This window comes from Pipra filicauda, unplaced genomic scaffold, assembly GCF_003945595.2.
Source record: "Pipra filicauda isolate LSUMZ 115617 unplaced genomic scaffold, ASM394559v2 scaffold19_size4547281_pilon, whole genome shotgun sequence".
NCBI lineage: Eukaryota > Metazoa > Chordata > Aves > Passeriformes > Pipridae > Pipra > Pipra filicauda.
The window spans coordinates 3,164,315-3,191,889 of NW_024104309.1; the positions used below are offsets into that span (position 1 = coordinate 3,164,315).

At 40.7% G+C, this 27,575-nt stretch overlaps 1 protein-coding gene across 11 annotated transcripts in view; it reads left to right on the forward strand.

Moving 5' to 3' along the window:
- FGGY (FGGY carbohydrate kinase domain containing) overlaps positions 1 to 27,575 on the forward strand; it is a 131,486-nt gene that overhangs the window by 99,206 nt on the left and 4,705 nt on the right. For 10 of the 11 annotated variants that reach the window (XM_039380579.1, XM_039380581.1, XM_039380580.1 and 7 more), the window contains 2 exons: positions 2,902 to 3,022; positions 5,605 to 5,699. In XM_039380579.1, the coding sequence (XP_039236513.1) occupies positions 2,902 to 3,022; positions 5,605 to 5,699 (216 nt within the window). Of the gene's footprint in view, positions 1 to 2,901; positions 3,023 to 5,604; positions 5,700 to 5,735; positions 6,948 to 27,575 lie in introns of those variants that run through there. The other variant, XM_039380585.1, reaches the window with a different exon arrangement.

Here is a 27,575-nt window from a genome sequence, read left to right on the forward strand (position 1 = left end):
ATTCTGTAAATGGAGCTTTTTCCTCTGGTGCAGATGTGAGGAAGGAGCTGATAGTCCATGGAGCAGTGTTACACCATGGGCTGTCTAGAGGGAAGCTGAGAGGGGGGAAAAAAGCTTTGGCAGTTGTACAAAGGACTCTGAGCTCCCCTAAAAGCTTTAGCTTCAGATTGTTCCTAATCCATGGATTTCCCCTGTTTGTCTGGTGGATGAGGCAGAGCTCTGTGCCACAGTGAGCAGGAGGGTCTTAGATTAAGTTCACAGCTCCCAACAGAGCAGATCTTCCCCCTCTTGTCCCTGCTCCAAGGAGAGCAGCTGGTTCCTGTGGCACTCCCGGGCGGGTGGATGTATGGAGCAGGCAGGGAGGCTCTGAAATGTCCCTGGTGTTTGCCAACACTCAAATGGGGAATTTTATTGGAATACTTTTCTTTCTGCCCTGATTTTCTGTCGAACCCAGGATTTCCAGTTCACGAGAAGTTCTGTTCTGAAGCGAAAACCTGGGTCACAGAAGTTGTTTGGAAAACCTGGCAGAGGGTATTTTCCATGGGGCCTTTTGGTGACCAAAATCCACATTCCTTTGACATCCTTTCTGTGATTTTTTATTTTTTTAAAGTTTGCTGAACTTGAGGCATTTTTTGCAAAACATTAACAGTTTGATGAATTGGGGAGTTTTCCTGACAAAACTCTATTTGGTTGGAAAACTTCCAAACTCCTCTCCTGGTTAAACAACAACTTTGCTAGGCTGGGTCAGCCATCTGGGATGGAGAGGGTGGGTAGCTGCTGTGAATTTACTGGGAATTGTCCATTTTATGTGTTAACCCTCCCTAGTCAGCAAATAAGGGGAACTTAACCCCAGCCTGGAATTCATTGTTGTGAGTTATGAGACTTTTTAAGATGAAAGTGGCTTGGTTATACCTGATGCTTCAGCATAATCCCACCATTGAAATAAGAATGCCTAGGAGAGGTTGAACAATGCCAGGGACTGATACTGCCCCTGAAAGGGACTTCCCAGTCTGGAACAGGTGCTCCCTGATTATATGCTGCTAACGAAGTGGAAACCTTCTCTGCTGGAAATCCTGGGAAAGTCACCTATTATCTCATTGTATGATACAGCTCAGATTTTATTGTAAAACACAAATACTGTGTTGGACACTAAATTCAGCAGCTGCATATCTTTTTGGTACCTGATTGGGCTGATTTAATGTAAAAAGGCCATCCTGTAGTTTTCTTTTCACTGTAAGTTCAAGGAAATTCATTTTTCCTGAAGTGTTGTTGAAACAGTAACTAAAAAGTAGATAGAGAACATTGGTTTTGACTTGATATATTTACTAATTGCCAATGTGACACCTAGGAAATTTGATTTTCCTCCCATGCTCCTTCACTCCCAATTTTAGCTTCACTTTTATTGAAGGAAACAGTTGTAGTAATCTTGCACCATTAGCTGCCTTCAATGGGTGCAAGATAAACTTTCAACCCAAGTAAAAATCTTGTACAAAGTGTAGGCCTGCCCACAGAATGTTAATCTCTAGTTTTCTTTTCAGCAGGAGAGGCTTTTTTCTTTTTATATAAAATTTGCATTTGAAGCCCCTCAATTTGCATTTTCTCCAATCCAGGATTAAATTAGTTCCCCCCCACCCACGGTGAAATAAGTCTGGCTTTAATTTAAATTGCTGTGTGAATACAATTTTCCAGGCAGGTAAACACAAAATAATTTTCACAGCATGTTCTTTCTCAGGGTCTTTGACGTGTGTATGTTGTGAGAGAAGTTGTTAATAAATTTGAATTTCAGAAGTAGTGAAAGAGAATCTCCTTTTAACCATTCACTGCAAGATGCAATGCAACAGTTGGATGGCTGAGAACACGATCAGGGATTTAATTGTGGCCCGTTCTGAGCAGACGGACTCCTTTTAGAGCAGTTTATTTTTCCATAATTAAAATTGTGGATTTGGAAATCAGCCCTCTGTGTCAATAGGGAAGCGATGGATTTAGTCAGCTGGAGTTGTGGCTGCTCATGTTCCTCTTAACTGCTTCCCTAAAAATCAAAATATATTTGAAGGCCTGTCCAGAATAGTGCTGGTCATTCATCGTGGACGTCTCCATCTGATGGAACTCTGCTTGTTCCATTTTCAGTGGCTTTTATTTGAAGATGAGTTCATTGCAGCTGCAGACATCTTAATGAACTTGCAGCATGACATAAAGAAAACTTAAACATTAGTTTATGAAAACTCTGACCAGATTGTGTTTTGTGAGGAATCTACCTACAAAGAGTCAGCCTGGGCAGCATTTTGCCTTGAATTTGACAAGTCTGAGCTTCAAACTTAACTTTCAAGGTATTATAAAGAGCTGGGAGTTATTTTCGGTCACATAGTTTGTCAAAGAAATGTGAAATACTCCTGAAAGAGGGAAATAGGGAGAAGGTTGTCTTCAGTGAGGAGTTGGAGGCAAGCAAAGCAAACAAAAAGAGAAAAGCTATATTTTTAAAATGGCAAAGCATTCACTTTGGTTGTTCTAATTTGAGTTTCTCAGAATTGAGACTGTAAATGAAAAGTTTAAAATATGCCTGCATTTGAGATGTTTCAATTAATTCGGGCATGAAATGGAACATTTTATTTTGTGTAGGGCAAAGGCCAAGAGAAATAGTTAAGCCAATACAGAATTCTTCAGGTTTTCTTTTTTGCTGAAATGACAGAAAACATAGTTTTTTTTAATTTGCTGTTCTTTTTTTGTTCTGTTTTGCTATTTGGCTTCAGAATTGAAACCTCTTCACTGAGAGGGATTTTCAGATGCTGTTACACAAAGTAAATAGAAAGTTTCGGTGGGGATGTCTTTGCACATAAGTATAGTTCTGTTCCTGTGGCTGCTCTCCTGTGCTCATCTGGCTTGTTTTTCTCTCCCTTTTTGAAGTTAGGAACAAGACATATTTTGGAAACGATGCAGGCTGCAGGACATGATATCAACACGCTGTTTCTGTGTGGTGGGCTGAGCAAGAACCCTCTCTTTGTGCAGATGCATGCTGACATTACTGGTAAGTTAGGGGAAGTACAGGGAAAGGAGTGTAAACTGCTTTTATTTTAGGTGTCTAAGTACCTTGTCTTTGGAAAATAAAGACTTTCTTTATACAGAACTGTATTTCGCTGCTTGGCCAAAAAGCGTGTCATGAAATATTACTTTATGAACTTCATCCTGTTTGACTTGTGACACTTCCTGCTCTTGCTGGGCATTGTATCCATTACTGCTTCCATGTCTGTATCTCTCATATGGCTTAGGGGACAATGTCTGGACTCTTGCTCCTGCACAGTGTTGTCTTTGGTTTTGTAGAATTCCTGATGGGTAGAAGGAAGCTCCTGGATCTGTGTTTTACTGCAATCTCAGGCCTACATGGTATTTTTGGTCCCCCTTCAGCCTGTGTGTGTTGGACATCTTAGCACACCTGCGAGTCAGTTGAATATACTTCAAAAATGTGGAAAAAATAACAAAATTTAGTGTAAAGGACTTCAGAGAAACATTGAATGATGTGTGTTTTGGGTATATTTCAAATTAAGACCAGTTGAGCTGTCATGAATAAAGTTTAAGGCTCAATTTTGGGGCATTTTGTCTGGAGATCTGTCTTGCCCTGACATCAAATTACACTTCATAACCTTGGTGCAGGAAGGAAGATGAAAATGTGCTTTACCTGAGAGGAAAACAGAAATGGAGAAGCAAAAAGCATAATGCCTATTGACCTGAAAATTCACTAATTACATTGTAGTCAAAGTGAAAAAATGATATTGTCAAGTCTGTGCCTTATAGAACTCAGATGTTTTAGGTGAATTTCAGCTACGTGTGGAGTTGTGCTGCTGGTCTGTGATGTGTAAAAGAAAAGATCTGTGAAAAGGTATTCTGATTAAAATGTAATCACAAGTTCTTTGACTGTAACTAATGGCCAAGTACAATTCAGTACAAAAAGGCCTTTTTGCAGTCTGGAGTTCTCCCCCATTTGTAAAATCAGTGACTGACAAGGGATGTCAGAGTTCATCTCACTGAAATGCTCTTGGTTATGTTGAACTCATTAGAGCCTATCAGATAAAATAACTAACATTCCAGGATCAATCCCCCATTCTTTCCCGAAAAGAAAAAAATCTGAATATATTATTGTTAGCTGCAAATGCCCATGACTCAGCCATGCAGACATCCAATAGATAATTCCACAGGCCACTTAAAAAGTATCTTGATCTTTTTGTTTGCCTGGTAAGAATTCCTATTCATTCTGATGATGCGGGAAATGGGCAGTACATTTTTGAGCACGCTGAAAATTGCTCACTGACGCCTGACAAACAGCCCTGGAGCTTTGAGCTTGAGCTTTAGATTTGCTGTTCCAGGTTGACCCAAGTCCTGAGCTTGATCCAGCTGAACTGGAGGAATGCTCAGGTGACAGGGAAAAGTAACTGGAAATGTAACTGGATGCCTGTTGCAAGGAGAATTTACTTTGTGTCAGTAATTGCTGCTTATATTAATAATTTTATTCCTCAGTTTGCGGAACGTGTATTTGCCTTTTCCTCTCTAGCAGTCGTTCATGACTAACTTTAGGTCTTCCTCCAAATTCCAGCTCCTTCTAATCTTCCAGCTGGCTCTCAGGAGCAGCATTTTTTGGGGCGTAATATCATGGAGACTATTCTCAGAAGGAATCCCTCCTTCTACCCCTGTGTTTGCATTGTCATTCACTCAATGACATTATCTCAGTAATGGAAATTTAGCCACATGCCAAATACTGTAGGAATATTAAATTTTTCGACTTAGTAAGGATAAGCATCAGAAGTGCAACTAGAAAAGTATTTAAACTTATGCTCTTGGTTTAGATTTTTCAGGAGAATTAATAAAGCAGGCTGGTTTTTATTTATTAGTATTTTTCTTCCTGTTTTTACATTGGTGAAACATGTCTCAGACACTTTGTGTGAACCAAAGGGAAAGTATGTTCACGATAGTACCCCTGGGTGATGAAACAATATTTTTTAATTCTGCTTCATAATATATATTATTTGTTTTTCCAGTGTTTTAATTTTGTTTTTGAGTATCTTGCACAATTTGGAAGGCAAGATTTCCCTTATTATTTCATACATAGCTTGAGAAAGTTTGCTACTCATATTTTCATGTCTTCCAGCAAAACCAGACTGGCTTTGTTGGCTATATATTTAAAACCAAACACAAACAGTCTTTTGTTTGTTTGTTGCAAAAGAAACAAAAAAGACACCGCCCTGTTTTCCCCTCCAGGTTAACTTTTAATGGGCACGTGGGTTTGGAGGGTGTGGGTAACAGGTTTATACCAAGCCCTCTGAGATAAATAGCCAGTGTCAAAGATCTGGGGGGGGGGGGTTTGGTTTTTGTGCCCTTTATGTTCTGCATTAATATTTGCTGAAATTGTTGTATTTAAATCCTGCATTTTTCCTGGAGCCTGGAACCACAGAGCAGAGTGATTTACATTAACCTACAGCAGAAAGGTAGCTCTGAATGGAGTAATGAATAATGGTTTTCAAGCCCTTTTTGATTTCTTTTTTTGCTTTAATTATTTATGGTGCTGCTGGTGCAGTCCTGCTGTGTTCTCCCTAACAGACCTGACTCTTTCCTGTGCAGGGAAGCCTGTTGTCCTGTCCAAAGAGGTGGAGTCTGTTTTGGTGGGTGCTGCTATTCTTGGAGCTTGTGCTTCTGGGGATTTTGCATCTATACAGGTATGAAATACCTGATTATATTTTTTTTTTTTCCAGTTTTAATGTGTTTTACACCTTGACTTTTGGCACCACACACAGACTTCAACCCAAGTGGAAAAGTTTGTACCTTCTACGTGGCTGGACAAGAGCCAATATCGCCTTCTCTCCACCCCCTGTTTAACTCCACATTTAGGTGTATTGAGTATTCCTTTGTCTTTTCACTGTAGAGACGTGCATGGAAGCTGCTGTCTATGAAGTTGGGCCATGTAATTTTACAGACAAAACAGGGAATTTAGCAAGGCTCTGATCCTGCAGGAAGGTCATGCTTTCATCTCAGTTATATTTGTCTGACTTTCCTTCCTTCATATTGAGGAATGTTAAACATAAGAAGCAACATAGCACTATTAATGCAGTAAAAAATAACACACCTATAGCTCTTGTCTTGCCCACAGTGAATGCAGAGTTAATAATGAGGATGGAACTTCTTGTTTATTCATGTTATTTCAATGCATTAGCAGTTGCAAAAGTAGCAGTAAGGCTTTTATTTTCAGTGGATCAGGCAAAGCATGACTTAGCTGCATTTGTATAAACAACAGTGGTTTACAGAAACCTGAGGAAGGGTCTGAATTCCCCAGATCATGCCTGTTTTCCCACCTGGCAATCCCACTAGTAAGAGACATCTTCTCTCTTCATGCTACACGAGGACATTAAACAACACACTGCATTCAGTTGGACAAACTTATTTATTGGGATGGTCCCTTGTACATTTAATACATTTTTCTTTATAGCATCAGGCACAGATACTTGTAGATGAAATTTTGCACAAAAACTTATCTGGATATATTTTCTGAATAGGGAGTTCAGCTTCTTGACCTTGTTAAATTGATGCAGTTCCACTGGAATCAATAAACAGCTCAACATAAGCTGACGAGCTGGGCTGTGCTTGGCATTTCTCCAAATGGGAATATTCTACAGTGCTATGTAGGTTAGCAGGAAGAGCAGTTTCCTTTCATAAGAATTTTTCCATTAAAATGAATGCCATTGCAACAAATATAGAGTGCAATATATATGTATATAACATCTGTATATAATAGTTCTAATGCTTGTAAGAAGAACTTGTTTTGATAGATGTAATTTCAGTAGCAACTTTTGGTGACAGGACTTTATATTTATTTCTTACTCTTCTGTTAATCTTTTGCCTTCAAATACATATTTCATTCCAAGTCTGCCATGTTTTTCATTACAATGCAATAACTGAACATCTCAAAACTGATTTTATCAAGTCTGTTTTAATCAACATTAGAAAAACCTAATGCTGTGAAGTTTTCTGTGATGTGTTCGTATATATTTTTGGTGTATTTGCTTACTTTTAGTTTTTACCTTGCTCTTATATACAAAAATATTTCAGAAGCATATCCAATAATGTCAGAACAGATACATATATTTTATACATACATTAATATATGTCAGTGTTCATCACACACCCCTTCAGATGTCTTTTTCAGTGAAACTGAATTCTTTGAACCAGCCATGTCACAGACTTTTAAATTGCAATATGTTAGATTATGTAAAAACATTTTTAAAAGAATTTAGCTACATGGGATAAAGAAATAAGAAACGGAATGAATTTATTTTAGGGACAGGGAAGTGTAAATGCATATCTAGCATCACAGTTCAATAACATCTCTTACATTTTTCTTTGTAACACATGTTCCAAAACAACCCTTTCTTAGAGGTGCTGCTGCAAACATTCAGCATCGTTGTAGACTTTGCAAATAATAGAGTTTATTACCTCTCCTCTAATAGATGGTTTGTGCTTAATTACTGTCCTTTTCAAAGCTCTTTGTTTGCTCAGTCTAATAGTAAAGGAGAAAATTGTGGGTTTTTTCAGTAACCTCTCTCCTTATGTCTATGGTTTTTTGAAGGGGATTTTTTACTGTAGCTTTCCCAGTCACTGGTCACATTTCTCAGAATGATTTTTGGACATTTCCACTCAATGTCAAGATCAAAATGCTTAAAAGCTCTCTGGTTTTTATGGGTTGGCTGTTCTCCATTTTCTAAAACTCAAGCCTTTTTAGGACAGCTTGGAAGTAGCACCCAAAGCCAGGATCCCTCAAAATCACTTCTGATAATCTTAGTCCAGCTCTACCATGCTCTGCTGACTGAAGGACTGGCTGCTGAACAAACAGTGAGTCCCACTAGTGATGCTGAACCTGATGCTTTGGGGATGAAATGTGCACCATGAGCTGACCTGCTCATATTGACTGGAACACTAAAGAGCTCTTCCTTTGATATCCCTAAATAAGTTTATTCTCACAAAGACACAAGCACTGATGTACCTCCCATCTCTTTTTCCTTTCCATACCACAGCAGCAACTGTTCTCAGGATGCAGCATTTTATTCTAATTCTTAATTTTCATATATTTTTCTTCATATTTTGAGTGGTTTGGGTAAAGGTTTTCATGCTTTCTGCTGGCCACATCTGTATTACCATCAAAATTCGCAGTGTGCTGAGCCTTTACAAAGAAGCATTGGAAATGAAGGTCATTGTAAAATTTGTAACCATACAAGTTAATTTGCAAGCTCCTAGTGTGGATTTAAAAGTTCAAGCCCCTTGAAGCTGCAATTTCATCTTTAGGTAATTCTATCAAGGGAAGATTTATAACCTCCATCTCTCAGGCCTGGTCACCATATGTTGTTGCTTCAAAGAATGTTGACTTCCCTATTTTCCTCTTCATTTACTCTCCCTGCATTTTTCTCCTCTGTGGTAAAACAATTGGTCTATCCAAAAAGAAAAAAGAACATGCAGTGTGGTGAGTTCTTCCCCATTTCGTCTCTCCGTTATTTAGTTTCTAGAAACTCTGGAAAGAGGAGAAAATAAACTGAATTTCTTCTTGGTTCATCTTTTAATTTGTCCAAATGCTACACCCTTTTTCTGTGAGTGGTTTTGTGGTGCCCATGAGCTCTGACACAGCCTGGTTGTGTCCCAGCAGACAGTGCTGTGTAAAATCCTGTGACAGAAAGATTTTTGAAATACAGACTCTATTTTGGGGATTTGGATTTCTGAAATATGCTGCATTGAATGAACTAACCCTCACATTGCTGCTGAGATAGGTCAGTTTATTGGTTCTGGCCATTCCTTTCATGCTGAGCAGCAGGATCCTGGTTTTCTATGGGATTGTTTCTATAGTAAAAATATAGTTTCCAGTTTAGCAAGCCAGCAATTCCTTCTCAGAGAAAATGTTCAATAAATAAATGTCAAAGTTTCCAGTATATCCTCGTTACTCTGCCTCACTCGTTCATAATTGAAAATGGGAAGAAGGTGCTGTTTGACTTGGCAGTTATCCAGCTCTTTTTTTTTTGAATAGCCCACTCTTTGGGACAAAGCTGTACACAAGGGAACAGGATTATTGCCTTATAAAACCCTGCAGCCCACTGACTATTCCTTAATTGCATATTAAAGCAATTAATAAAATTACCTGTATGAAACCAGATTATCAGATTTATTTTGGGTATTCTGCATTCATGTGGGACATTGTTACTGGCCAGTATGGGAGAGAAGAAACTCTGATTTTCTATAATGCATATTGTCGGTATCTCCCTGTAATCAGCTTTCTGTAATCATTTTTCGTGTCAAACATTGAGCTAGAATTGAGAGTCCTCATGATTACAAGATTTTTCAGGTACAAATTGACTTTTAAGAGAGGTTTAGTCTTTTCTTTGTTAGTTTTAGTTGTTGTGAAAGTTGCTGGTATACTCTGCAAAAGGATAGGACAGAGCATTTTAATTATTTTTATCAAGCAGATTGGAGGTATCTAAAAATGAGCTGGATTCTATAGAAAGAAGTGTTAGGTAATTATCCAATGTGGATTAGCTGAATTATTTAGCAGCAGTAGCAGCTGAGCAGGTGAAGTACCCCCTGGGCACAATCTGCATCCCTGGAAGCAGCCCTAGGAGCTGTGTGGATCAGGATCACCTGGCTCCTGTGTCCATAACTCTGGACTATATTGCAGGTGGGGGTTGAAGTTACAGTGGTGCAGGGGACATGATTCACTTACAACTCCACTAAAGGAGCTCAGAAGAGTTTTGTTTGTGCACTGCGGGGTTTTGCTTAATTTAATGGACATCTCCTCTCAGTTGTCTTGGGATGTTGTTGGGTGGTAAAGCATAAAATCAAATAACCAACCCCACGGATAACACAGGTTTTATAAAGATCAGCCAGGAAGAACATCTGATACACAACTTATTCGCCTTTTAACAATTAAAATGTTACAGACTGTTATGAATGTAAAGAAGTTCCTCAGTACTACAGTTACTCCACAACCTTGGTAATGGACCAACTGGCAATGGGGAATAAACAGCATTTCATAAGAACACCCATAAATAGTACTGGGACATACTCAACACTTCTGCTGACAGAACTGGAGGGGATTAGGCCATTTCCATTTCTGAATCAGGCAGTTTCTGGCGTAATTTTGTTCCATTTATTTCAGTGGACGTACTTCAGTTGATGATCTGATCCTCTATTCCTCTTCCAAAGCATTACCTGTCAGGTCATGGCTTGAAATTAATACAAACCTCTTGTTGATTTCCATATTTTCAAAAGGAAGAACCGAGTAAGAGATCAGGGAGGGGATAGTTTTTTCCTTAGAAATGGTAATAACATGGGAAATCAAAAGAGGAAGTAAAATGACTTCTCCCTGTTGAGTTAGGGAATGTTGCCTTCCCTCATCTCATTAAAAATTTAAAGCACTCTTGTTTTTGAACGGGGTGAATTAGTAATTAAGTGCTGTAATCAACTTGTGTAAACATAATATTGAAGGAGAACAGCAAATTAATCATTTCGTTGGCTTGCCTTCCCCAATTAATGCACCTTTTAGTAAAGGCCTTCCTGCCGTGTTGGGATGGTTTTTTTCTCCTGTTCCCTTAATCAGAAGAGTTATGAAAGGCAGAGGAAGGAGATGGTTGTTCTTAGGCACCATGGTGTACACGAGGAGTGTCCTAAGGTGCTGTGATCTTCCCTTGCTTTTCTTCAAAAACTCCAAATCTGGGCATGTGGAGTTTGAGCCCAAGGTTTAGTGGAGATAAAAGTGGAGTGATTTGGGGGAAAAAACCAAAAGCAAACAAAAAAACCCCCTTAAAAAAAAAAAAAACAAAAAAGCTCTTGCTTTCCTAAGTAGTGTATTGTCTGGTATGGCCTCTTCATCTAAGGGATTTCGAGAACCAAACTGTTTTCCCTGTAAGATGTTGGATGGCTGTGGAGAACATTTACAGCTCACCGGGCCTGACTCAAGGCTGTGACTCGGCAGTAGCAGAACTCCATCCCTTTACCTCTTTCCTTGGTGTTTTGACACTGAAATACGTCTTTCCTTAATTGAAAGTGGGTTTTTTTCCCTGTGTAATAAAGTTTGATTCAGTATGGCATGCATGAAACCACTAAGATACTGGCAATGCCTCTGGCTTTTGTATAGAGTCAGCTGCCTTCTTACCAGAAATCTTTAGAGAAATATAGATGAGGGAGAAAAATGAAAAGGCAGTGATTTGATGGCCACTGGCCAGTTCCTTGTGGCCTAGAGTTTATGGTACAAAGAGTGCCTTTTTAGTTAGCATATTTTGGCCTTACTGTCAGAAGTCTTTGCAGTGAGGGTAAAAAGCAGATGAATCACAACTACTCTTTTGCCCTATGGTTGATCCTTCTGCATTAAAGCTGAGAAATATAAATGCTGGTTTGTCTCTGGCAAGCACAGGGTGAGCTTTCAATCAGTTTGAGAATGTGATTTTTTTTTTCACTTTTCAAACCACAATAAATATATAGAAACCTTTTTACTTTCTTTCAGCTGACTCCAGTGGACAGTATTTCCATGTGGTTGGAGATCCTCTCTTGGTGGGAGTTAAATCACACATACAAGCACCACCACTTAGAGTCACACAGCTGAGATGTGGCTGCAGCTGATCACACGATGCTTTCACAAAAGTGCTTAGAAAAGTACCCTCTGTCTTGTTGCTGTTTACTGACATGTGATACTGGTTGACATCTGTTGCCCTTCTCATTTGAGGTCTGTTTGCTTTACTAACTTTAACATTTCCACATTGCTGTGCTGCTGAAGTGCAGATACACAAATCTCCTTGCAGTCCCCAAGGTCCTTTCATGAGAAGCAGAGCTGCCACCATTTGATATCATCCTGCTGGCTGCCTTTTATATTGGAGTGGAGAGAAATAATTCTGTGGCTGTGAAATGTTCTTGGTGGAGTGCAATGTCTAGTGCTATATGTTGTCATACATTTGATGTATGATCAGATCAATACATGCTGTACAGTAGCATTTACATCATTGTCACAGCACATGATTTGTGGTCGGTTTATATCACTTGAAATTATTACAGGTAAAAACTTGTCTAAGAAAATGTCGAAGTTTGTCACAGCAGGTCATATAGCTACTGAAATGACAGATGATCTTAATCCATAATCCTAATGCAGAATTCTCAGTTAATGTAAATCAGCATTGCTCCAGGATTTCAGAGGAGTGACACCAGTTTACTCCAGTGCCCTGATCCAGTCAAGCACTCAGGTACCTCATCTGACTTTAGGTGAGAAGCTCCGTTGAAGATAAGCAGGACTGCCCATGTGCTGAAATACTTTACTGGATTAGAGCCCAAGCAGGAATCTGACACAGTTCACTGGAGATGACACATCTTGAAATGATAAGAGTGATTAGAGCTCTTGCAATTGGTTTTTGTTATTACACCTTCAGGAACAAGTTGTGGATGCCGCAAGTTGTGGATGCTATGTAATGAGATACAAAGGTGTTGTCTTTTGTTAAGTGGTATGCTTTTGTGGAAACCCAGCATGCCTGAATTTTAAATGTCATCCAGTACACAGATTTGTGTTCTGTTCAGATTTGGAATTTCTCAGTAACTGTTTAATGACGAGGAAAGGCAGCTGCAGTGGGTCAGTGTAACGTGTCGGCTCTAACAGGACTGCCCATTTACATTAGCGGAGTATTTGTTCAAACACAGGAGGTAACAACCTCAGAAATCCAGTGCTTAGAGATGGGGCCATATTATTTTTCCAAAAGTAGATGGTTTAATTAAAATGAAATCAAACATGGCCTTTCATCTGGGCATTGGCAGAAGGAGACAGAGCTCTGTGTGTCGGGACATCAGTTTGACTTACCTGGTTATTAATTCTGGCTGAAGGTGGTGATAAAGGTTTTATTGCCTATTTCGCACATTTACAAGGATGGACTAAAAGGTAATGAAGACCTCCCAAAGGGAAGCATGATGAAAGAAATCTGTTTAATCTCTGTGCTGAAGGTGTAGCCGGCTTTGTGCACTGGCACAGAACTTCACCTGAGTGCTGGATCTTGAAGGCACACCCCAATTACTGTATTAGAAACAACCACGTGTATGTCAATATAATCTGCTCTGTCTGTGGGATTAACACTTACACTGTCATGTCTTTTAGCTTTTTAAAAACTCACATCAGCTGATGTTGGCAAAGAATAACATGTAATGTTTTGTTAATCTGCAGAAGTTGAGACTCTTACTAAACCAGTGGTATTCTTCTCTTCTGTCAGTAAGCCCAAGACCTGGCAAGCAGGAGAAAAAATGCTGCCTGGAATAGTTCAGGTTCTGCTGCTATGTATTTTTGTAACAAACCATGAAATGACCACAGTGGAGTTTGTTTAAGGAGATGTACAATTAGTTGATTTTTTTTTTTCAAGAAGAAAAATCTTGTAGCAGTTTAATAATATCACAATTTACAGATTTTCCAGCTTGCTGACCTTGTCTTTTCTTGAGGAAAACTATAAATATGAGGAAACCATAAATGTGTCTTTATAGTAGATAGTTACTTTCTTTAAAATGTACTGTGATCCTTCTCCTTTCTATTTTAAGGACAGATTTTACCCACGTACTCAAGAGACATGGCTGAAGTCATTCAGACCTTGGACTCCCCTTCTGTCCAGGCCATTTAAGCAGGGAAAAGTGTGATAGCAATATTTTATAGGCAGGATGAGTACAAAGGAGGATACCATGGATCCTTTGTAACTGTCAGTAGCCAAGAAGGTCCTTTTCAGAGCGTGTCTTGCTTAAATGATGTTTGGGATGTCAAATGAGTTACAGTCTCACTGCCCTCATCTCTTCAGTAGCTGAGCAGAACAACCTTCAAGTTATGCACTGGAGAATTGGAAACTCAATCTGGCTACATTGTGAGATTAATTTTCCATCTGGGATTTGCACTCTTGCAGTGTCAGCGCAGGGATCAGACTGTTCCGTGGTGAAGCACAGGCGTGTGGAGTCACAGCACTGTCTGAAATGCTTGAGGGTTCTTCACAATAAAGTTTCTGAAGGACATTATGATCACTTAGTCGTGGGATTTAATGCCAGTAACTCAAACCACTAGAACATACTTTTTCTACCCTATATTTGAAAAAGTTTTATGTTTTACATTTATTAGATTGTTCTTTCTCCTAAAGATGTCTAGAGGGTTTTGTTCCTCAAAATTCACTCTATCTGTATAGTTTAACTAGACCGTTTACTGTCTAGGAGTTTCCAGTGCATTTCATTTTGTTGTGGTTAACAGTGAAGACATTTTCCTTTATCCCCTTTCATATAATCATGGATCTGAAATGGGGAAGGAGAGATCCCATAACATTTATTAGTTTTTTTAGAAGGCAGTTACTTTGTTAGCATATTGGCTTTCCTCAGAATTGGAATCCAATTCTCATTTTTCCTTTCTCTGTTCTGTCGTATGTTCTTGTTTCCTTGGTTTCTTAGATTAGACGTATAACAACCATTCCCAGCCCCTTCTTTCTTGTTTTGAAGCAACTTTTCACACCTCCTGTATGTAAATATTTCTAAGGCACATCTTGAAACTGGACAATGAAATGTAGAGAGAATCCATATGAAATTCCTTCATGACTCTGTTTTGTTTTTATTGGGACAAGTGTCCATGTAATGAGTAGCAAAACCATAATTGTCACTCTGAGGGAAGTATAGGCAGAAAGGCTGACCACCAAGTGGGCACGGAAAAGCCTAAGTTGCAAATTTTTGCACAGAGATATTCCTCCAGATGAGGGTTGAAAAACACTGGAAGAACATAAATAAGGAGAACTTCTGTGCTCATTTCTTGCTGTGCCTTATAAACGTGTATAAGCAGCAAAAGTGAGTTGGGTTGTCATCTTAAGAATGATTTATAGGGCATGTACTCAATGTGTTGCACTCCTGGGGCTGCATTCCCCTGAGCATTACTAACCCTCAGCACATAAATACATCCTGACCCATGTTGGGCCTGTTTATGTGAGCCCCTGCTGCCTTCTGCACTGCCTCCTGATGGTCCTTTACCAGGTAGAAGTCTTAGGGAGGAGCGTGGGTGTGGAAGCTCTGGTGGGAGCACATTGTTTGGGCAAGGAACAGAGTGAAGTGATGTGACAATGCTGCTCCTTGCTAAGCAGAGCAGGGTGCTTGGATCTACCATGTCACTTGTTTTGGAGCTTGGGAAGCACAGGGGACCCTCAAGGGAGAACAGTCTGGAAAGTAAACCAGCTTCTAATCAGTATTTTTTCTTTTGGAGAGTCTCTGCATGATAAGAATATGTGGGAGAGAGCTCTACCCCAGAGCCCAACCTCTCCCTCCCAACACCATGGGTTGGATGATGATAACATGTCACGTTTGGAAGGTTCCTTCATTGCCCAGCCTTGTAGCACAGAACCGACTTAGACATCTTGGATACATTTGGAAAAATATTGCTGAGTCTAGTACCCTTGTGTCAGACTCCTTTTGCTTTCAAAATGTCTGGTAGGACTTGATTTTTGTCTAATTTTCCCAGATTTGTGTCTTTGTATCTGTTGCTGTGAAATCACACGTTTCTGTTAACTTGAAGAAATTCAGGCATTGAGTCCTGTATCTTTAGACAGAGTGAAGCAGCTTGGGTGTCTTCCAGCAGATAAATGGGATATGTGTTAGTCTCTAGGTTGGGAGCTGGCACTTACTTTAGGTGTAGGAGGTGAGTAATGGCCCTAAAGATGCTAAGCTGTGTGAAAACCTTCTGATAAATGGGGTCTTTTCGTGATGAGCTATCCTCACGTTCCTGGACTGGTTGGCATAAAAGCTTTGAATATACAAGCACATTACTCATTATTTACTGGTCGTGGTTGTAAGGTTGTTTAATTTTGCAATAGTCCCATCTAAGGGATGATTCTTGCATTGCATGAAAGGAAGTCTAAGCAAAATCCACTTTTTTATTTACTTTGTATAACTTTGCCCCTGTAGATATTCAGCACACATGCCATAAGACACAAAATGCCAAACTTGGGGCTTGCTGGACGTGGAAGTTCCACTCATCCCAAAAGAGAACCAGGCATGAAAAGAGAATAAAAGAAAGAAGATAAGTTGGAGGAGAATGCGGCTTTTCTCTTTTGGCACTAAATCCCAGATATTTCCACCATCTCCCTCTCCCTGCTCCTGCTCTGATGTTGTTTATTCTTTCCTCTTGTATTCTTGCCTTCTTGTTTGTACTTCTCTTTTGTTTAATAATTTGTTTTTTTCTTCTTTTATTAACTGTTGATTCTTCTCTTCTCTTCTCTTCTCTTCTCTTCTCTTCTCTTCTCTTCTCTTCTCTTCTCTTCTCTTCTCTTCTCTTCTCTTCTCTTCTCTTCTCTTCTCTTCCATTCTAGTCTCTTCTCTTCTCTTCCATTTTCTTCCTCTTCTTTTGTTCTCTCTCTTTTCCAGCTCTTTCCACATCTCAGTCCCTTACCCCTGTCCTCACATAATAAAAAGCAAGGATGAAGGGATGGTTTGTGCTGATCCGTCACCTCAGGTCCACTCTCAAGGCTTGTAGACTTCAGTAAAGCCTTGTGGCATGTCCTCTGCTTTATGGGTACAGCATATCAACACATTTCCAGCCCTGATTGGGCTGTGCCAGTCTTCTTGGACTGGAAGAGGAGAGATTTATGATGGCACCGATCACAGAGCTAAAATAAACTGCCCTCCCTCAGCCAGAGGAATATGAGTTTGTAAATGCCAGCGTTTTATACACAAAATGAAGGGCAGGGCTGAGGGAGCCAGCTGCCTGGGGTAGCTGTGCAGGGTCTGAAAATGGCAAGTCTCTAAAAGCAAAGAGCCAGAAGAAGTCATTTATGTTAAAACAAACTCTGTCATGAGTCATTTGACTTCTTTTTCTCTTACACACATAGTTTATGTCTCAGGCCTTCTAAGGCCCGAGTAACATCTGATACTCCTTAGCCTGAGCCGGCTCTAATAGGAGTGGGATCCTGCTTCCACTTACATTTGCCACTTAGAACTCTATTTAATTTGAGTCTTGTGTTTACAGGCTGTAACTATTACTTATTTGTCATTTTTATGGTAATAAAAAGATTGTTTGTCTGCGATTCAGTCCCAGCCATGCTGTTGAATAGGTCTGTGTCCTCAGCAGCAGCAGAGAAAAAGTGGTGCAAGCGGGGCTTTTACTTTTTGCCTCATTCATTTTTCTCCTGTGGCTCCAGTTGAGCAGATCAGCAGGCAAGAGGGGGGATGCAGGTCCTTGCCATTCCTCCCAATCACTGTCTCTGTCTAATGATACCAGCAGAGCATCACTCCACATTTCTCACACTGTTTGCAATGAGCTGCAGGTGATTTTTCTTCCCTTCTCCTTTAAAAGAACCAACCCCAAAGTGTACACTGTTTGAAAAATACAGCTTTGCCTCTTTTACCATTTTTATTTTATTTTTCATCCTCTCCCTTTGTCTCCTCCCTTTTCCTCCCAGGTTTTTGTTTAAATATTTTTACCAGGTGGTTCAGGTGCAAAAAAAATAGTTAATTGCAGCTATAAAAGATGAAAGGTCTATGAATTCTTCAAGTCTTGTTCCCTGCTTGTGCCAAAGCCTATGGAGATCTGAAAGGGGAAAATGAAACACAACCAAAGAGCAAAAAAAGCTTTGTCCCAATCCAAGGTTTTTACAGGGAAAGGATTCAAACCCCTCATCCAGCTTCTCTGGTCAAGGATAACCCTCAGACCCCCTGCTAAAAGTGGCTGCACGTTAATTAAGAGCATGACTCTTGTTCCCTCTAGTGGCTAATTACACAGCATCTCCCTCACACCAGCATGTCATTCCCCTGCCTTTCCACTTCCCTGCCCAATTTTCCTCCCATCCACAATTTTTTGATGTGTTTTGTAACTGTCTCAATTTCTCTGAATGATGGTGTTTGCCATTCTTTGGAGTGTAACTTTAGAAAGCAGGGAACCCTCCTAAGGATAGATGCTACCTTATATCTGCAACACAGCAGTAGGATTTCAGGGTAGAGAGGTGTTTGCCCGTATTCCACCCATGCTGGATTTTTTATAGCATTAGTAGTAAGGGTTAAGGAAGAAGTGATTTTCTTGGTTTATCAGCATCCCTGTTCCTATTGTAACTCCTTGAGTATGAACAGATATGAATGCCCAGAACTATTAGACACCTCAAATCACAGGCTTGTTTAATGTCCTGGAGATAAGGACTGAATTGCCTGGCTTTCCAGATCAAACAAATACCCAGTAAAATGTAGTGGCTTATTTCTTAGTGACACAGGGAAAAAAAATCTGTGTTTGCCGAAGTAGTTCTTATTGACAGCCTGGTAATGGGAGACACTCTGTGCTAGTTCAAATCTAACATACACTACTGCAGCATAACTAAGTTATTCTGAGTTTACCTCAGTATAAATAAAAGCAGAATTTGGCAATGAGAAAACAATATGTTACCTAACTCGAGAGTCAGAGTAAGTAGTTTTTATTCACAATTCAAGCATTGATTCTGTCTATGTCTTTGGGTAAGTTGTTTAGCTTTGCTCTTAATCCATCTGATTTGTGAAGCAGATTTAGTGATGTTTAAGTACCTCAGAGGTGGAGTTTATAGTTACACTAAAGGTGATAGAATGAAAAGTGCAAGGAAAATCTATGATGATGTTAATGGTGTTGCTCTGGGGGATTAAAATAAATCAGAATGGAAAGGCTGGAGACTGACAACACTGTTACACATAATTGGAACATCTTTTGACTTCAAATCTCACTTTAGAACGGCAGTTTTATTATTTGTGATAATTTACATGGCTATGAATATAATATGAAAGATGACCTATGTAGTATGGCATGGCTCTGATTTTTATATCAATTTTTAGTATTTACAGCATTCAGGACTTTTAAAGGTTGTGTTATATATCTGCACCGAAATGCTCAATGTGAAAAATGCACTTTATATGCAGAATTCTTGTTTTTTGAAAATATTTGGGCAGGAATGGTTGACCACATCCTTTAAAGCACAAATTCACCCATGGTTTGTATTGGCAATTCCTTAGGAACAACAAAGGCTAATTCCAGAGCAGCATTTTCATTCCCAGGCCTGTCGTTTTAGACATCTCATGCCTTGTCCAGCATGTAACCAAGGGACTGGGTGCTCTTTTTGCTCAAGTATGGAGCCTTCTAAACTGCAGTTAAAGACATTTTTGGAGACTTCTGAAAATCAATTGTTATCCTTTTTTGACTGCAGTGGGACCAGCATTACCAGAAACAACAGATGCATATTGCTTTGCTGAGCATTCTCCAATTTGCATCTGAAATTTGTTTGTGACAGGCCGGTAAGCCAGGGAGTGTAATCTAAAACATTCAGCAGGATAAGACCTCCCTGTTAGAACTGTATCCTTTTTCTTGTATGTCTGGGTTATATTCTTTTAAATTAAGTTACTGAGCTGTAGAGTGACCCACATTCCTTCTATTCCTGTAAAAATGACTGACAGCTTTCCAGTTGCACATGGTCCTGCTGTTTGTTGGGAGAGGAGGGCACAGAATGGGATCCTACCAAATTTTTTACATATTATATATAAAGATTGTTGAGCATGAGAAAATGGCTACTTATCAAGGCTTTAGTTAGATCTGTTGCTGAACCAGTCTAATCTTATATAGATCTTCACTGATTATTCCAATACCAATAACCAAGCCAGAGCAGAACAATGGTTAAGCGTGTTTAGAAAGGTGTACTGTAAAATTAAGACTTTCATCAGATAAAGGTAATTTAATATATTTCCCCCCACCCTAGACTTGTCACAGATGAAGAAATACCTTTGAACAAAAAGTAGCTTTTTTTTTTTCAGATTTGCTCCATTAAGCAATTTCCAAGGTACGGAATTGCCGCTAATGGAAAAGCGAAACAAATCTGGGATTTTGAGCTGGTGGAGTATTCGTGCAAGTGATTAGGCTGTACAAAAGGAGCATTCATCTTGAAATGACAGATAAGTGCTAAGGACAGGATTGAAAACTGTAAATATGTTAGCACTTTAAGCGAGAGCACAGCTCCAGCACTTGTGAGACTCATCAGCTGCTGTAAACAATATGGATCTTTGAGATGATCTCTGCCGAGATCTCAGCACATTAGATAATGATGGAGTTGTTCATTTTTGCTTCTTCTGTTTTGCTTTTTTTTTTGCTTTCAGAAAGTACTTTCTGCAAAGAATAGGCCCATGATGGTGCCAGCACACACTTATCTCTCTCCACGAGCAGAGGCTGCAGAGTCCCCGTGGGGAGCAAAGAACAACCCGCAGAGCCGGGCTCTGCCTTTCCCAATTTATGCACGGGTGAGGAACAGTATGTGCAACTGCAACTTTCCTTGCAGGGCTGTGCCTCTACCCACGTCTGGGAAAGGCTCTTTGAGGTCACCCAGCCTCAGTTCACAGTCAAGACACTTCAAGTGTGATTTTAAAAGGCACGTGTTCAGGTGGTGGCAGCAGCTTCCCTTGTGGAGTGTTGCGAAGGGTTAACAGTGACTGAGCTGTAACAATGGAGGGTTTCATGTTGTGAAAGCTGCATACAAGAGAAATTAATTTGAAACCAATAAATCCCCTTTGCAAAGGACACTATAAAAAGCTGGCATACCATGATAGCTCCAAACACTCACTGACCTCGCTGAGGTTCTGTTCGGTGACCTACCAGTGAAAAGCTCCATGAGCCATTTGAGTCTCTGCTATTCATCTCTTTTCCCAGCTTGTTGTCTTTAAATAAAAGGACAGATCCTCAGCAGCAGGAATTGGCTCAATTCTTAGGATCAGCTGAATTGTGAGGCACAAAGTGTTTTTACTTCAGTTGTGTCCCACATTGACCAGGTTTTCCTCCTGAGTGATATTAGTCTAGTGGTGTTATTGATTGTCATGGAATACATGAGAAACTGAGGTGCAGAAGGCTTGTGTGACTTGTCCAGGGTTAAAATTCAGGAGCCAATGAATCCAGCTGCCCTCCTTACAGTCACAGAAGTTGTGCTGGGAAGAGTTTTCCCCCATAAGCACTTCAGGAGCAGTGAGATTTCTCACTGAAGTGACTGAAAGGGCAAGGTTTGCTTGGAAACAGGAGCCACACGGTGCAGCTCACTGGAGATTCTTAAAAACTGGGAAATAGGATGGGACAACAAAGTAAAAGTAGGAATGGTGACTGGCTTCCTCTGGAAGGATTCTGTGCTGTTCCCTGGCAGTTCTGGGTGGCAGGTTTGGATTTGCTCATTAAGAGAGATTTTGCAATATTACTGTCATCAAAGGCTCTTCTATGGCTCTGGAGCAGGTGGGAATTTATAACCCTTGGGTTTGGCTTTGTGTAGAAAAATGTCAGATACCCAGAGTGGTGATAAGGGTAACTGGAAATTTATCAGCAAGAATAGTTTATTTCAAATTAATTTGTTCAAGGTGGTGCCTACAGGTTTTCTGTGCAATAAATGTGATTGCAGTGCACAGACAGGTTTGCATTATAGAGAGGCTCCTGCTGACAGAGAAGTTTTAATTATAAAGAAAACTGTATTTACCATTTCCCAATGGTCTGTAAGAGATACAAGCCAAAGTTTTTAGGTGCGAGGGGAGCAGAACACCCATTCTGATGTGACTGTTACAGTTTCTCATAAACCTCCCTGAATTCTGTGTCCACAGAATCCTATAGGGCCATCCCCTCTGTCAGACCAGGCTTCCCAGGTGTTTAAGGAATCAAGAGCTTCCTGAAATTGTTTAGCAATATGTATCCAGCATTAAAGTGCTTTTTTAGAAACAGCACTCTTCTTAGAGGACAGTTCTAGTGACAGAAGAGCAAATAAGAGCAGTAGCTTCTCATCCCTGGCTGCCTCTGATTTCCAGCCCTGAAGAAGAAAGGGTGTTCATTTTTTAACAGAAAAAATATCATCAGCTGGTCATAGAATCATAGAATGGTTTGGGTTGGAAGAGACCTTTAAAGGTCATCACCCGCTGCCATGATGAGTGTGCCTTGCTTCAGCCTCACTTAGTTTAGTCACTTGTAACCTCTAATTTGGGAAAGAAAAATACTTTCTGGAGCAGTTTGCTACAAAAGGTTGCTGACCCTTTCTCTGTAGCAATTGTGGCAAGGAAAGCAAATGCCTTGTGCCATGGACAGCTGCCTTCTCTAGGCTTTGCTTCACAATAAAATACCAGTTTTCTCCTAAATTAAACTTCAGGTTTTTGTTGGACATAGAATATCTGTAAGGTTCCTAGAAATGATTTCTTCATATTTTAATGAAGTTTTACCCACTATTTAACATCTCAACCTTTCGTATACAGTAGTGAAAGACTTTTTTTCTAAAGGTCTCTCATTTTTTATGAGCCCCTGTCCAGGGTGATTTCCCAAATGCAGTCCAGATTCGGCAAAATTTAAGCATATTTCTGAGGTACAGTTTTTTTAATAGTAAACCACGTATCAGATTAAATACATAAAAAATAATCCCAAATGAAAACTCACAGCAGGGATTTCCCTCATTAACCTCAGGTAGACAGTGGAGCACAGCAAAGAGTGTTTTTGAAAGATGAGGGGAAAGGGAAAGTCTCCTCAGCTAGAGCTGGAAACAGGGAAAAAATAATTAGAGTGAAATGTTGCAAAGAATTTTGTTTTTTGTGATGGAGTAACCCTAAAGCAAAGTATAGGGAGAAGTTGGTTTTATGACAAAATCCCTGCTAGATACCCCAAAAATGCTCAAACCCACCGAGTGGGGAAATGAACAGAGAGACGGATTAATTAGATCGAAAAAATGTTTTGACAGCATAAGTGAACATATGGAAAGAATTGAGAGAACCCGATCCAGGTCCCCATGTGTAAATGATGCCTTAGCCATAGCTCATAAAGCAAATACAGATGCAAAAAAAAAAAAAGAAAAAAAGCCCCTTTCCTATCCCCTCCCCCCAGTAAATCCCAATCCATTGCCAGATGGCAAATAAAAGTTTGAACTCGGTGACTAAAGGTGAGGAAAGCTGTATGTTCAGTGTGAACGTGGAAAGAAATCAGCTGAATAAATCTGAATTTTGCACCCTGAAGGAAGTGGTGCAGTTCACCAAAATATTGTGTCAAGTCACAGCCAGACATCAGGATATCCTGTGTGGATGCTTGATCCTCAGCTTCTCTGTTTTATCCTTCCCTGTCCAAATTGTGGAATCACGGAATGATTTGAGCGGGGACACCTTTCACTAGACCAGGTTGCTCCAAGCCCCGTCCAACCTGGCCTTGAAGACTTGCAGGGACAGAGTGCCCTGTGCCAGGGCCTCACCACCTCACAGGGAGAACTGCTTTGTTTTGTTGTGCATGTCTGTGGAACCACACACCCGCCCTGCCTGCCCCAAAGGTTCTACCATCTAAAACTGAGAGTGAAAGCATTGGGACAGGTGCTGTGAGCTGAGGCTGTAAGGAGAAGGGAGCCAGAGAAGCAAAACCACTTGTTGCAGGTTGTGCAGAGGAGCAGTGTGCCAGGATTAGTTTACTCCATCCCCAGAAGTTGGGAGAAGGCTGTTATAGGAGTGCCCTGCACTGGGAGCTGATGGAGGAATCTCGTGACTCCCAGGTGAGCTTGTGTCCTGTTAAATACAGCTGCCTGTCAGCATAACATTGCCAAGCCTAAAAAGTGGGTTAAATCGATATATTTTCATGTGGTTTATACGGACAAACCTCAGTCTACTCTGACAGCTATGCTGTGTGTGGTTAACGAGTTTATTCCACCTCAGAAGGGGGTGAGGGAAGTGTGCTGTCTGTGCCAGGTGGTGCTGGAGTCAGGAGCCTGTGCCAGCTGTGGCATTGCCACCCACAGCGTGGGACCGGCAAAGAGGCCCCAGGATCTCCACACACAGACACTGGGGAGTGAACGCTCACTTCATGGATAAGCTGTACGAGCTCATGTCAGGGTAAGAACAGCTAAACCCTGCCCCAGCCTGCTTGAATGTTGCCCCCAGACTGTTGATTCATGGCACCCAGTGCCAGCAATCTGTGAGGCTGAAACAGGAGCTGAACACTTGGGCTCTTTCCATTGCCTGGGTAAGCCGAAACCCTTGCTAAGCCGTCAAGTTGGCGTCCAGGCAGCTTTGGGCACTGAGAGGTGCCAGCAACGGAGCCCTCACAAAGCAAACTGCTTAATTATTTGATAGTCAAAGGCAACTTGGGGGAGGGCAGAGGCAAATCAACAACTAACCAACCTATATTTAGTAGCAGTGTGGCTGGAGCTTAGACCCAAAGATAGTTTCCAGCTGATAGATGATGTGGCAATCATAGCTGATCCTCATCCCATTCTAAATTTGGGCTGTGGAATAAGTCATTAATATCATTGCTGGCATGGCCAGGCACCCTCACAGCAGCTGCCCTGCCATTGCTGCTCCTCTTAGGGCTGTGCCCGTGGCTGCCCAGCCTGGCTGGAGCTCTGTGGGGCACTCAGTGACCACAGCCTGTCTGGCACCCTGTAGCCACTGAGGCAGAGGCAAAGTCAGTGCTCTGGAGGTAGAAGTGGTGCTGTGACCTCACCTGCACTTGTCTCTGCTCTCAGGAGCTCTCTTCCATTTGTCCTTGTCCATGATGCTAAGGAGTGAAAACTGTGCTCTGATGGTACAGGACAGGTTGAGTGATCTGTGCTTTAGTGAGATGTGGAAGATGCAGTAGGGTAAGAACTCCATGTACCACTCACAGTGCAAAATTAGGGACAAAGCAAACTGGGGAAACAGGGCACAGCCTATTTCAGAGAGAGGAATTACTGAAAAATCACTGAAAATTAAAAGAGTAAATTACATGTCACAAATAACTCGGGGAATTTGTGGAAACTTTATGGATCCTGATTCAGTGTTTGAACCAGAAAACCACCTTGTCTCAGTACTGAGGATCCATCCAGTTGGCCTCTGTCAACTCAGGTTGGATGGCTGAAAGATAGAATAATGTTGGGCTTCTTCTAAGCTACCTGCCTGATTCCCTTCCACAACAGTAACAGTTTGCAACAAACCTGTTACTGAACATATGGATAATGAGGTTCAAAAGGCCAGTGACTTTTCCTGGAAGACAAATTCAAACTCAAATCCTGAGCTGGTGTCCTGCTGGACCTCCATCCTTCCATCCCCTTCTCCCTCCTCCTCTGCAGTCTCACGTACACAGACACAGACAGACAGAAACACTCTTTCTCTCTGAGGTTTGATATGGACCCAGAAATCAATGTTGGATCAGAGCAAAAGGAAAATACTAGCTTGTGTGAAATTTTCCACCTTTTCACTAAATGAATCAAAGCCAAATTTTCACACTTTGTTCTTAGGTGTGAAATTTTTGCTCAGCTCTAATATTTATCCATAATGTGTTTTAAAACTTGGCTTGCTCCATTCAGAATACCACAGAGAATTGAGTTACAGATTCTGGGCTTTGTGCACGCTGCCAAGATCTGCCCCTATAACTCAAACAAATTTAAGGGGGGGAAAAAAAACCACTAGAAAAATATTGTATATGGTCCATCACATGCTTTCTTCATGCAGTCATATACCACTAAAAAGTAATGTTCTGCTAGGCCTGTGTTACAGAAATACATTCATGTAACTCCTGTAAGCGTAGATAAGATGGATTTTGCATCTCCAGGCTATGGAACAAGCAATCCCTAAATAAAAGCCTATAAAGAAATAGCAGACTTACTTAAAATTCTTAGAAAAATTTAGAAGTGTTTCTTGAACATCAGCATTTCAAGAAACCTATTTATTCCTCTCAAATCCAAATATATCTGTGACTGGACTTCTTAAAATGATGCTAAAGAGCATCTGTTAGTCTGAGCTTATGTGTGTGGAATAGAGATGAGTGAGAGGGAGGTTCTTCACTGACAAAGAACAGTTAAAATTATTATATGTAACATTATTTATTGTATTTGTTGTGAGGACTAGGAGTGTAAAGAAAGTCTGTTAGTTTGAAGGTTGTTACACCTGCTGAATCCTCAAGTCAGCACAGGTCTGGTGGGAAGAATATTCCTGCATTTCAGCCTATTGTGAATAGGGCAACTTTTACATTATTTTCCTGTGCTGCTGGATCTGTGACAGGAAAGCTGTACAGGAACACTGGGCAGTCGAGACTGGCCTGAGTGGGAGCATCGTGTCCCCACAGTTTGGTGCTTTGCTGTATGTGCAACCTGGTGCTTTCAGCCACTGAAATTGTACAGGAAAGCTTTAAATGATATGTGGTTTTTTATTGTTAATAACTATGCCAGGTAAAAATCCAAGCATTTCTTGGGATTATTGAAATTACTTAAGTGGAGAGAACACATCTGGGAAATTGCACTTGTGCTGGAAATATCCATCTAACTTTGGATACAGTTTTAAAGTACCTAAATAAAGCAACCCCCCAGTTTCTTAAAGGGACTGATGTTCCCAGCTCATTCATTTCAATGGCATTTTATTACTGCACATTCTTAGCCAAGACTGACATCCCTGAATCTGACTTCTCATTTAAGGGCCTACATCCCATTTATTTTCAGTAATACTCAGCCATGTAAGTCCTTGGGTCACTACTGAAAACCACACTTGGGGACTATTCACAAATGGGCTGATCTTCCATGGCTCCCTCTGTAGTCCCAAGGAAGATGGGCTCTTCTTGTAGGATGGGCAGGATGGTGCTGGGTGCTCTGAGGCAGCTCTTGGAGGATCCCATGAGGTAAGGAATCAGAGAAGACCAGGCTCCCAGTCTAAAGCTATTCCTTGTGTGCTCCTCCTGTGGGCTCCCATGCCAGGCTGATGGGCTTGTCCTGGTGCCTCCTGGTATGATAGAGTAACTTGCTGCACTGTGGCCACACAGGGTTAAAAACCTTTTCCTTCCCATTATTGAAGGGAAAACAGTTGAAATGTACAGCTTTTAGTTGCTGTGTCAAAGTAGGGTCTCCACAGGAGACAAGGTTTTCCCTGGTTTCCAGTAGGGATTCCCTGGGAGATCCACTGCCTGTTGAGGCTCTACCCTGGATTTTTCAACTTATCCCCTGCTGGAGAGATGGTGCTGGAGAGCTGAATTCAGCCACCAGGACCAAGTGGATTTGAATGATCTTTCCAGCAGCAAAATGGCACCTTGTTCTGAAGTCTTAGTGGCCTTGGAAAGTTTGGTTCCCTGGGCCTGTTCCTTCTGTCCCGGGCAGGGTAACCCTGTTGGACTGACTCTCTGCATGGAGAGCAGAGTGTTTACTGCCTTGTATCTGTCTCAGCGTTGACACTCCAACAAAAGGTTAGAAATCATGAATGCATCCCTTTATTCCTTCTCCACAGTGCCTCTCTTTTTTTCTGTGTAAACCCTTCACTTGCCTCTTGCCCAGCCTTTAGAAACGATGATCAAATGCGAACTTTCAGGGGTTATTTATAGCATAGCCTTTATGGAAAGAGAGAAAAGAAATGATTAAAAAGCAATTTTACAAAATATTTTGTTTTAAGAGAGAATTCATTGTGTTTTAAATCACTATATTCATTGTGCTGTCTAGACTGGCAAACAAAGAAGATAGAGCGTCATTCAAATTAAGATTGTGAAATTCTTGGTGACTGGAATTATGGATTTGGATGTCAACCCTCCAACAAACTATTTCTGAACAGCAGTATTATCACTTTGCTATATTTAAGGCTTTGTTGGAGACAGAGCAGTG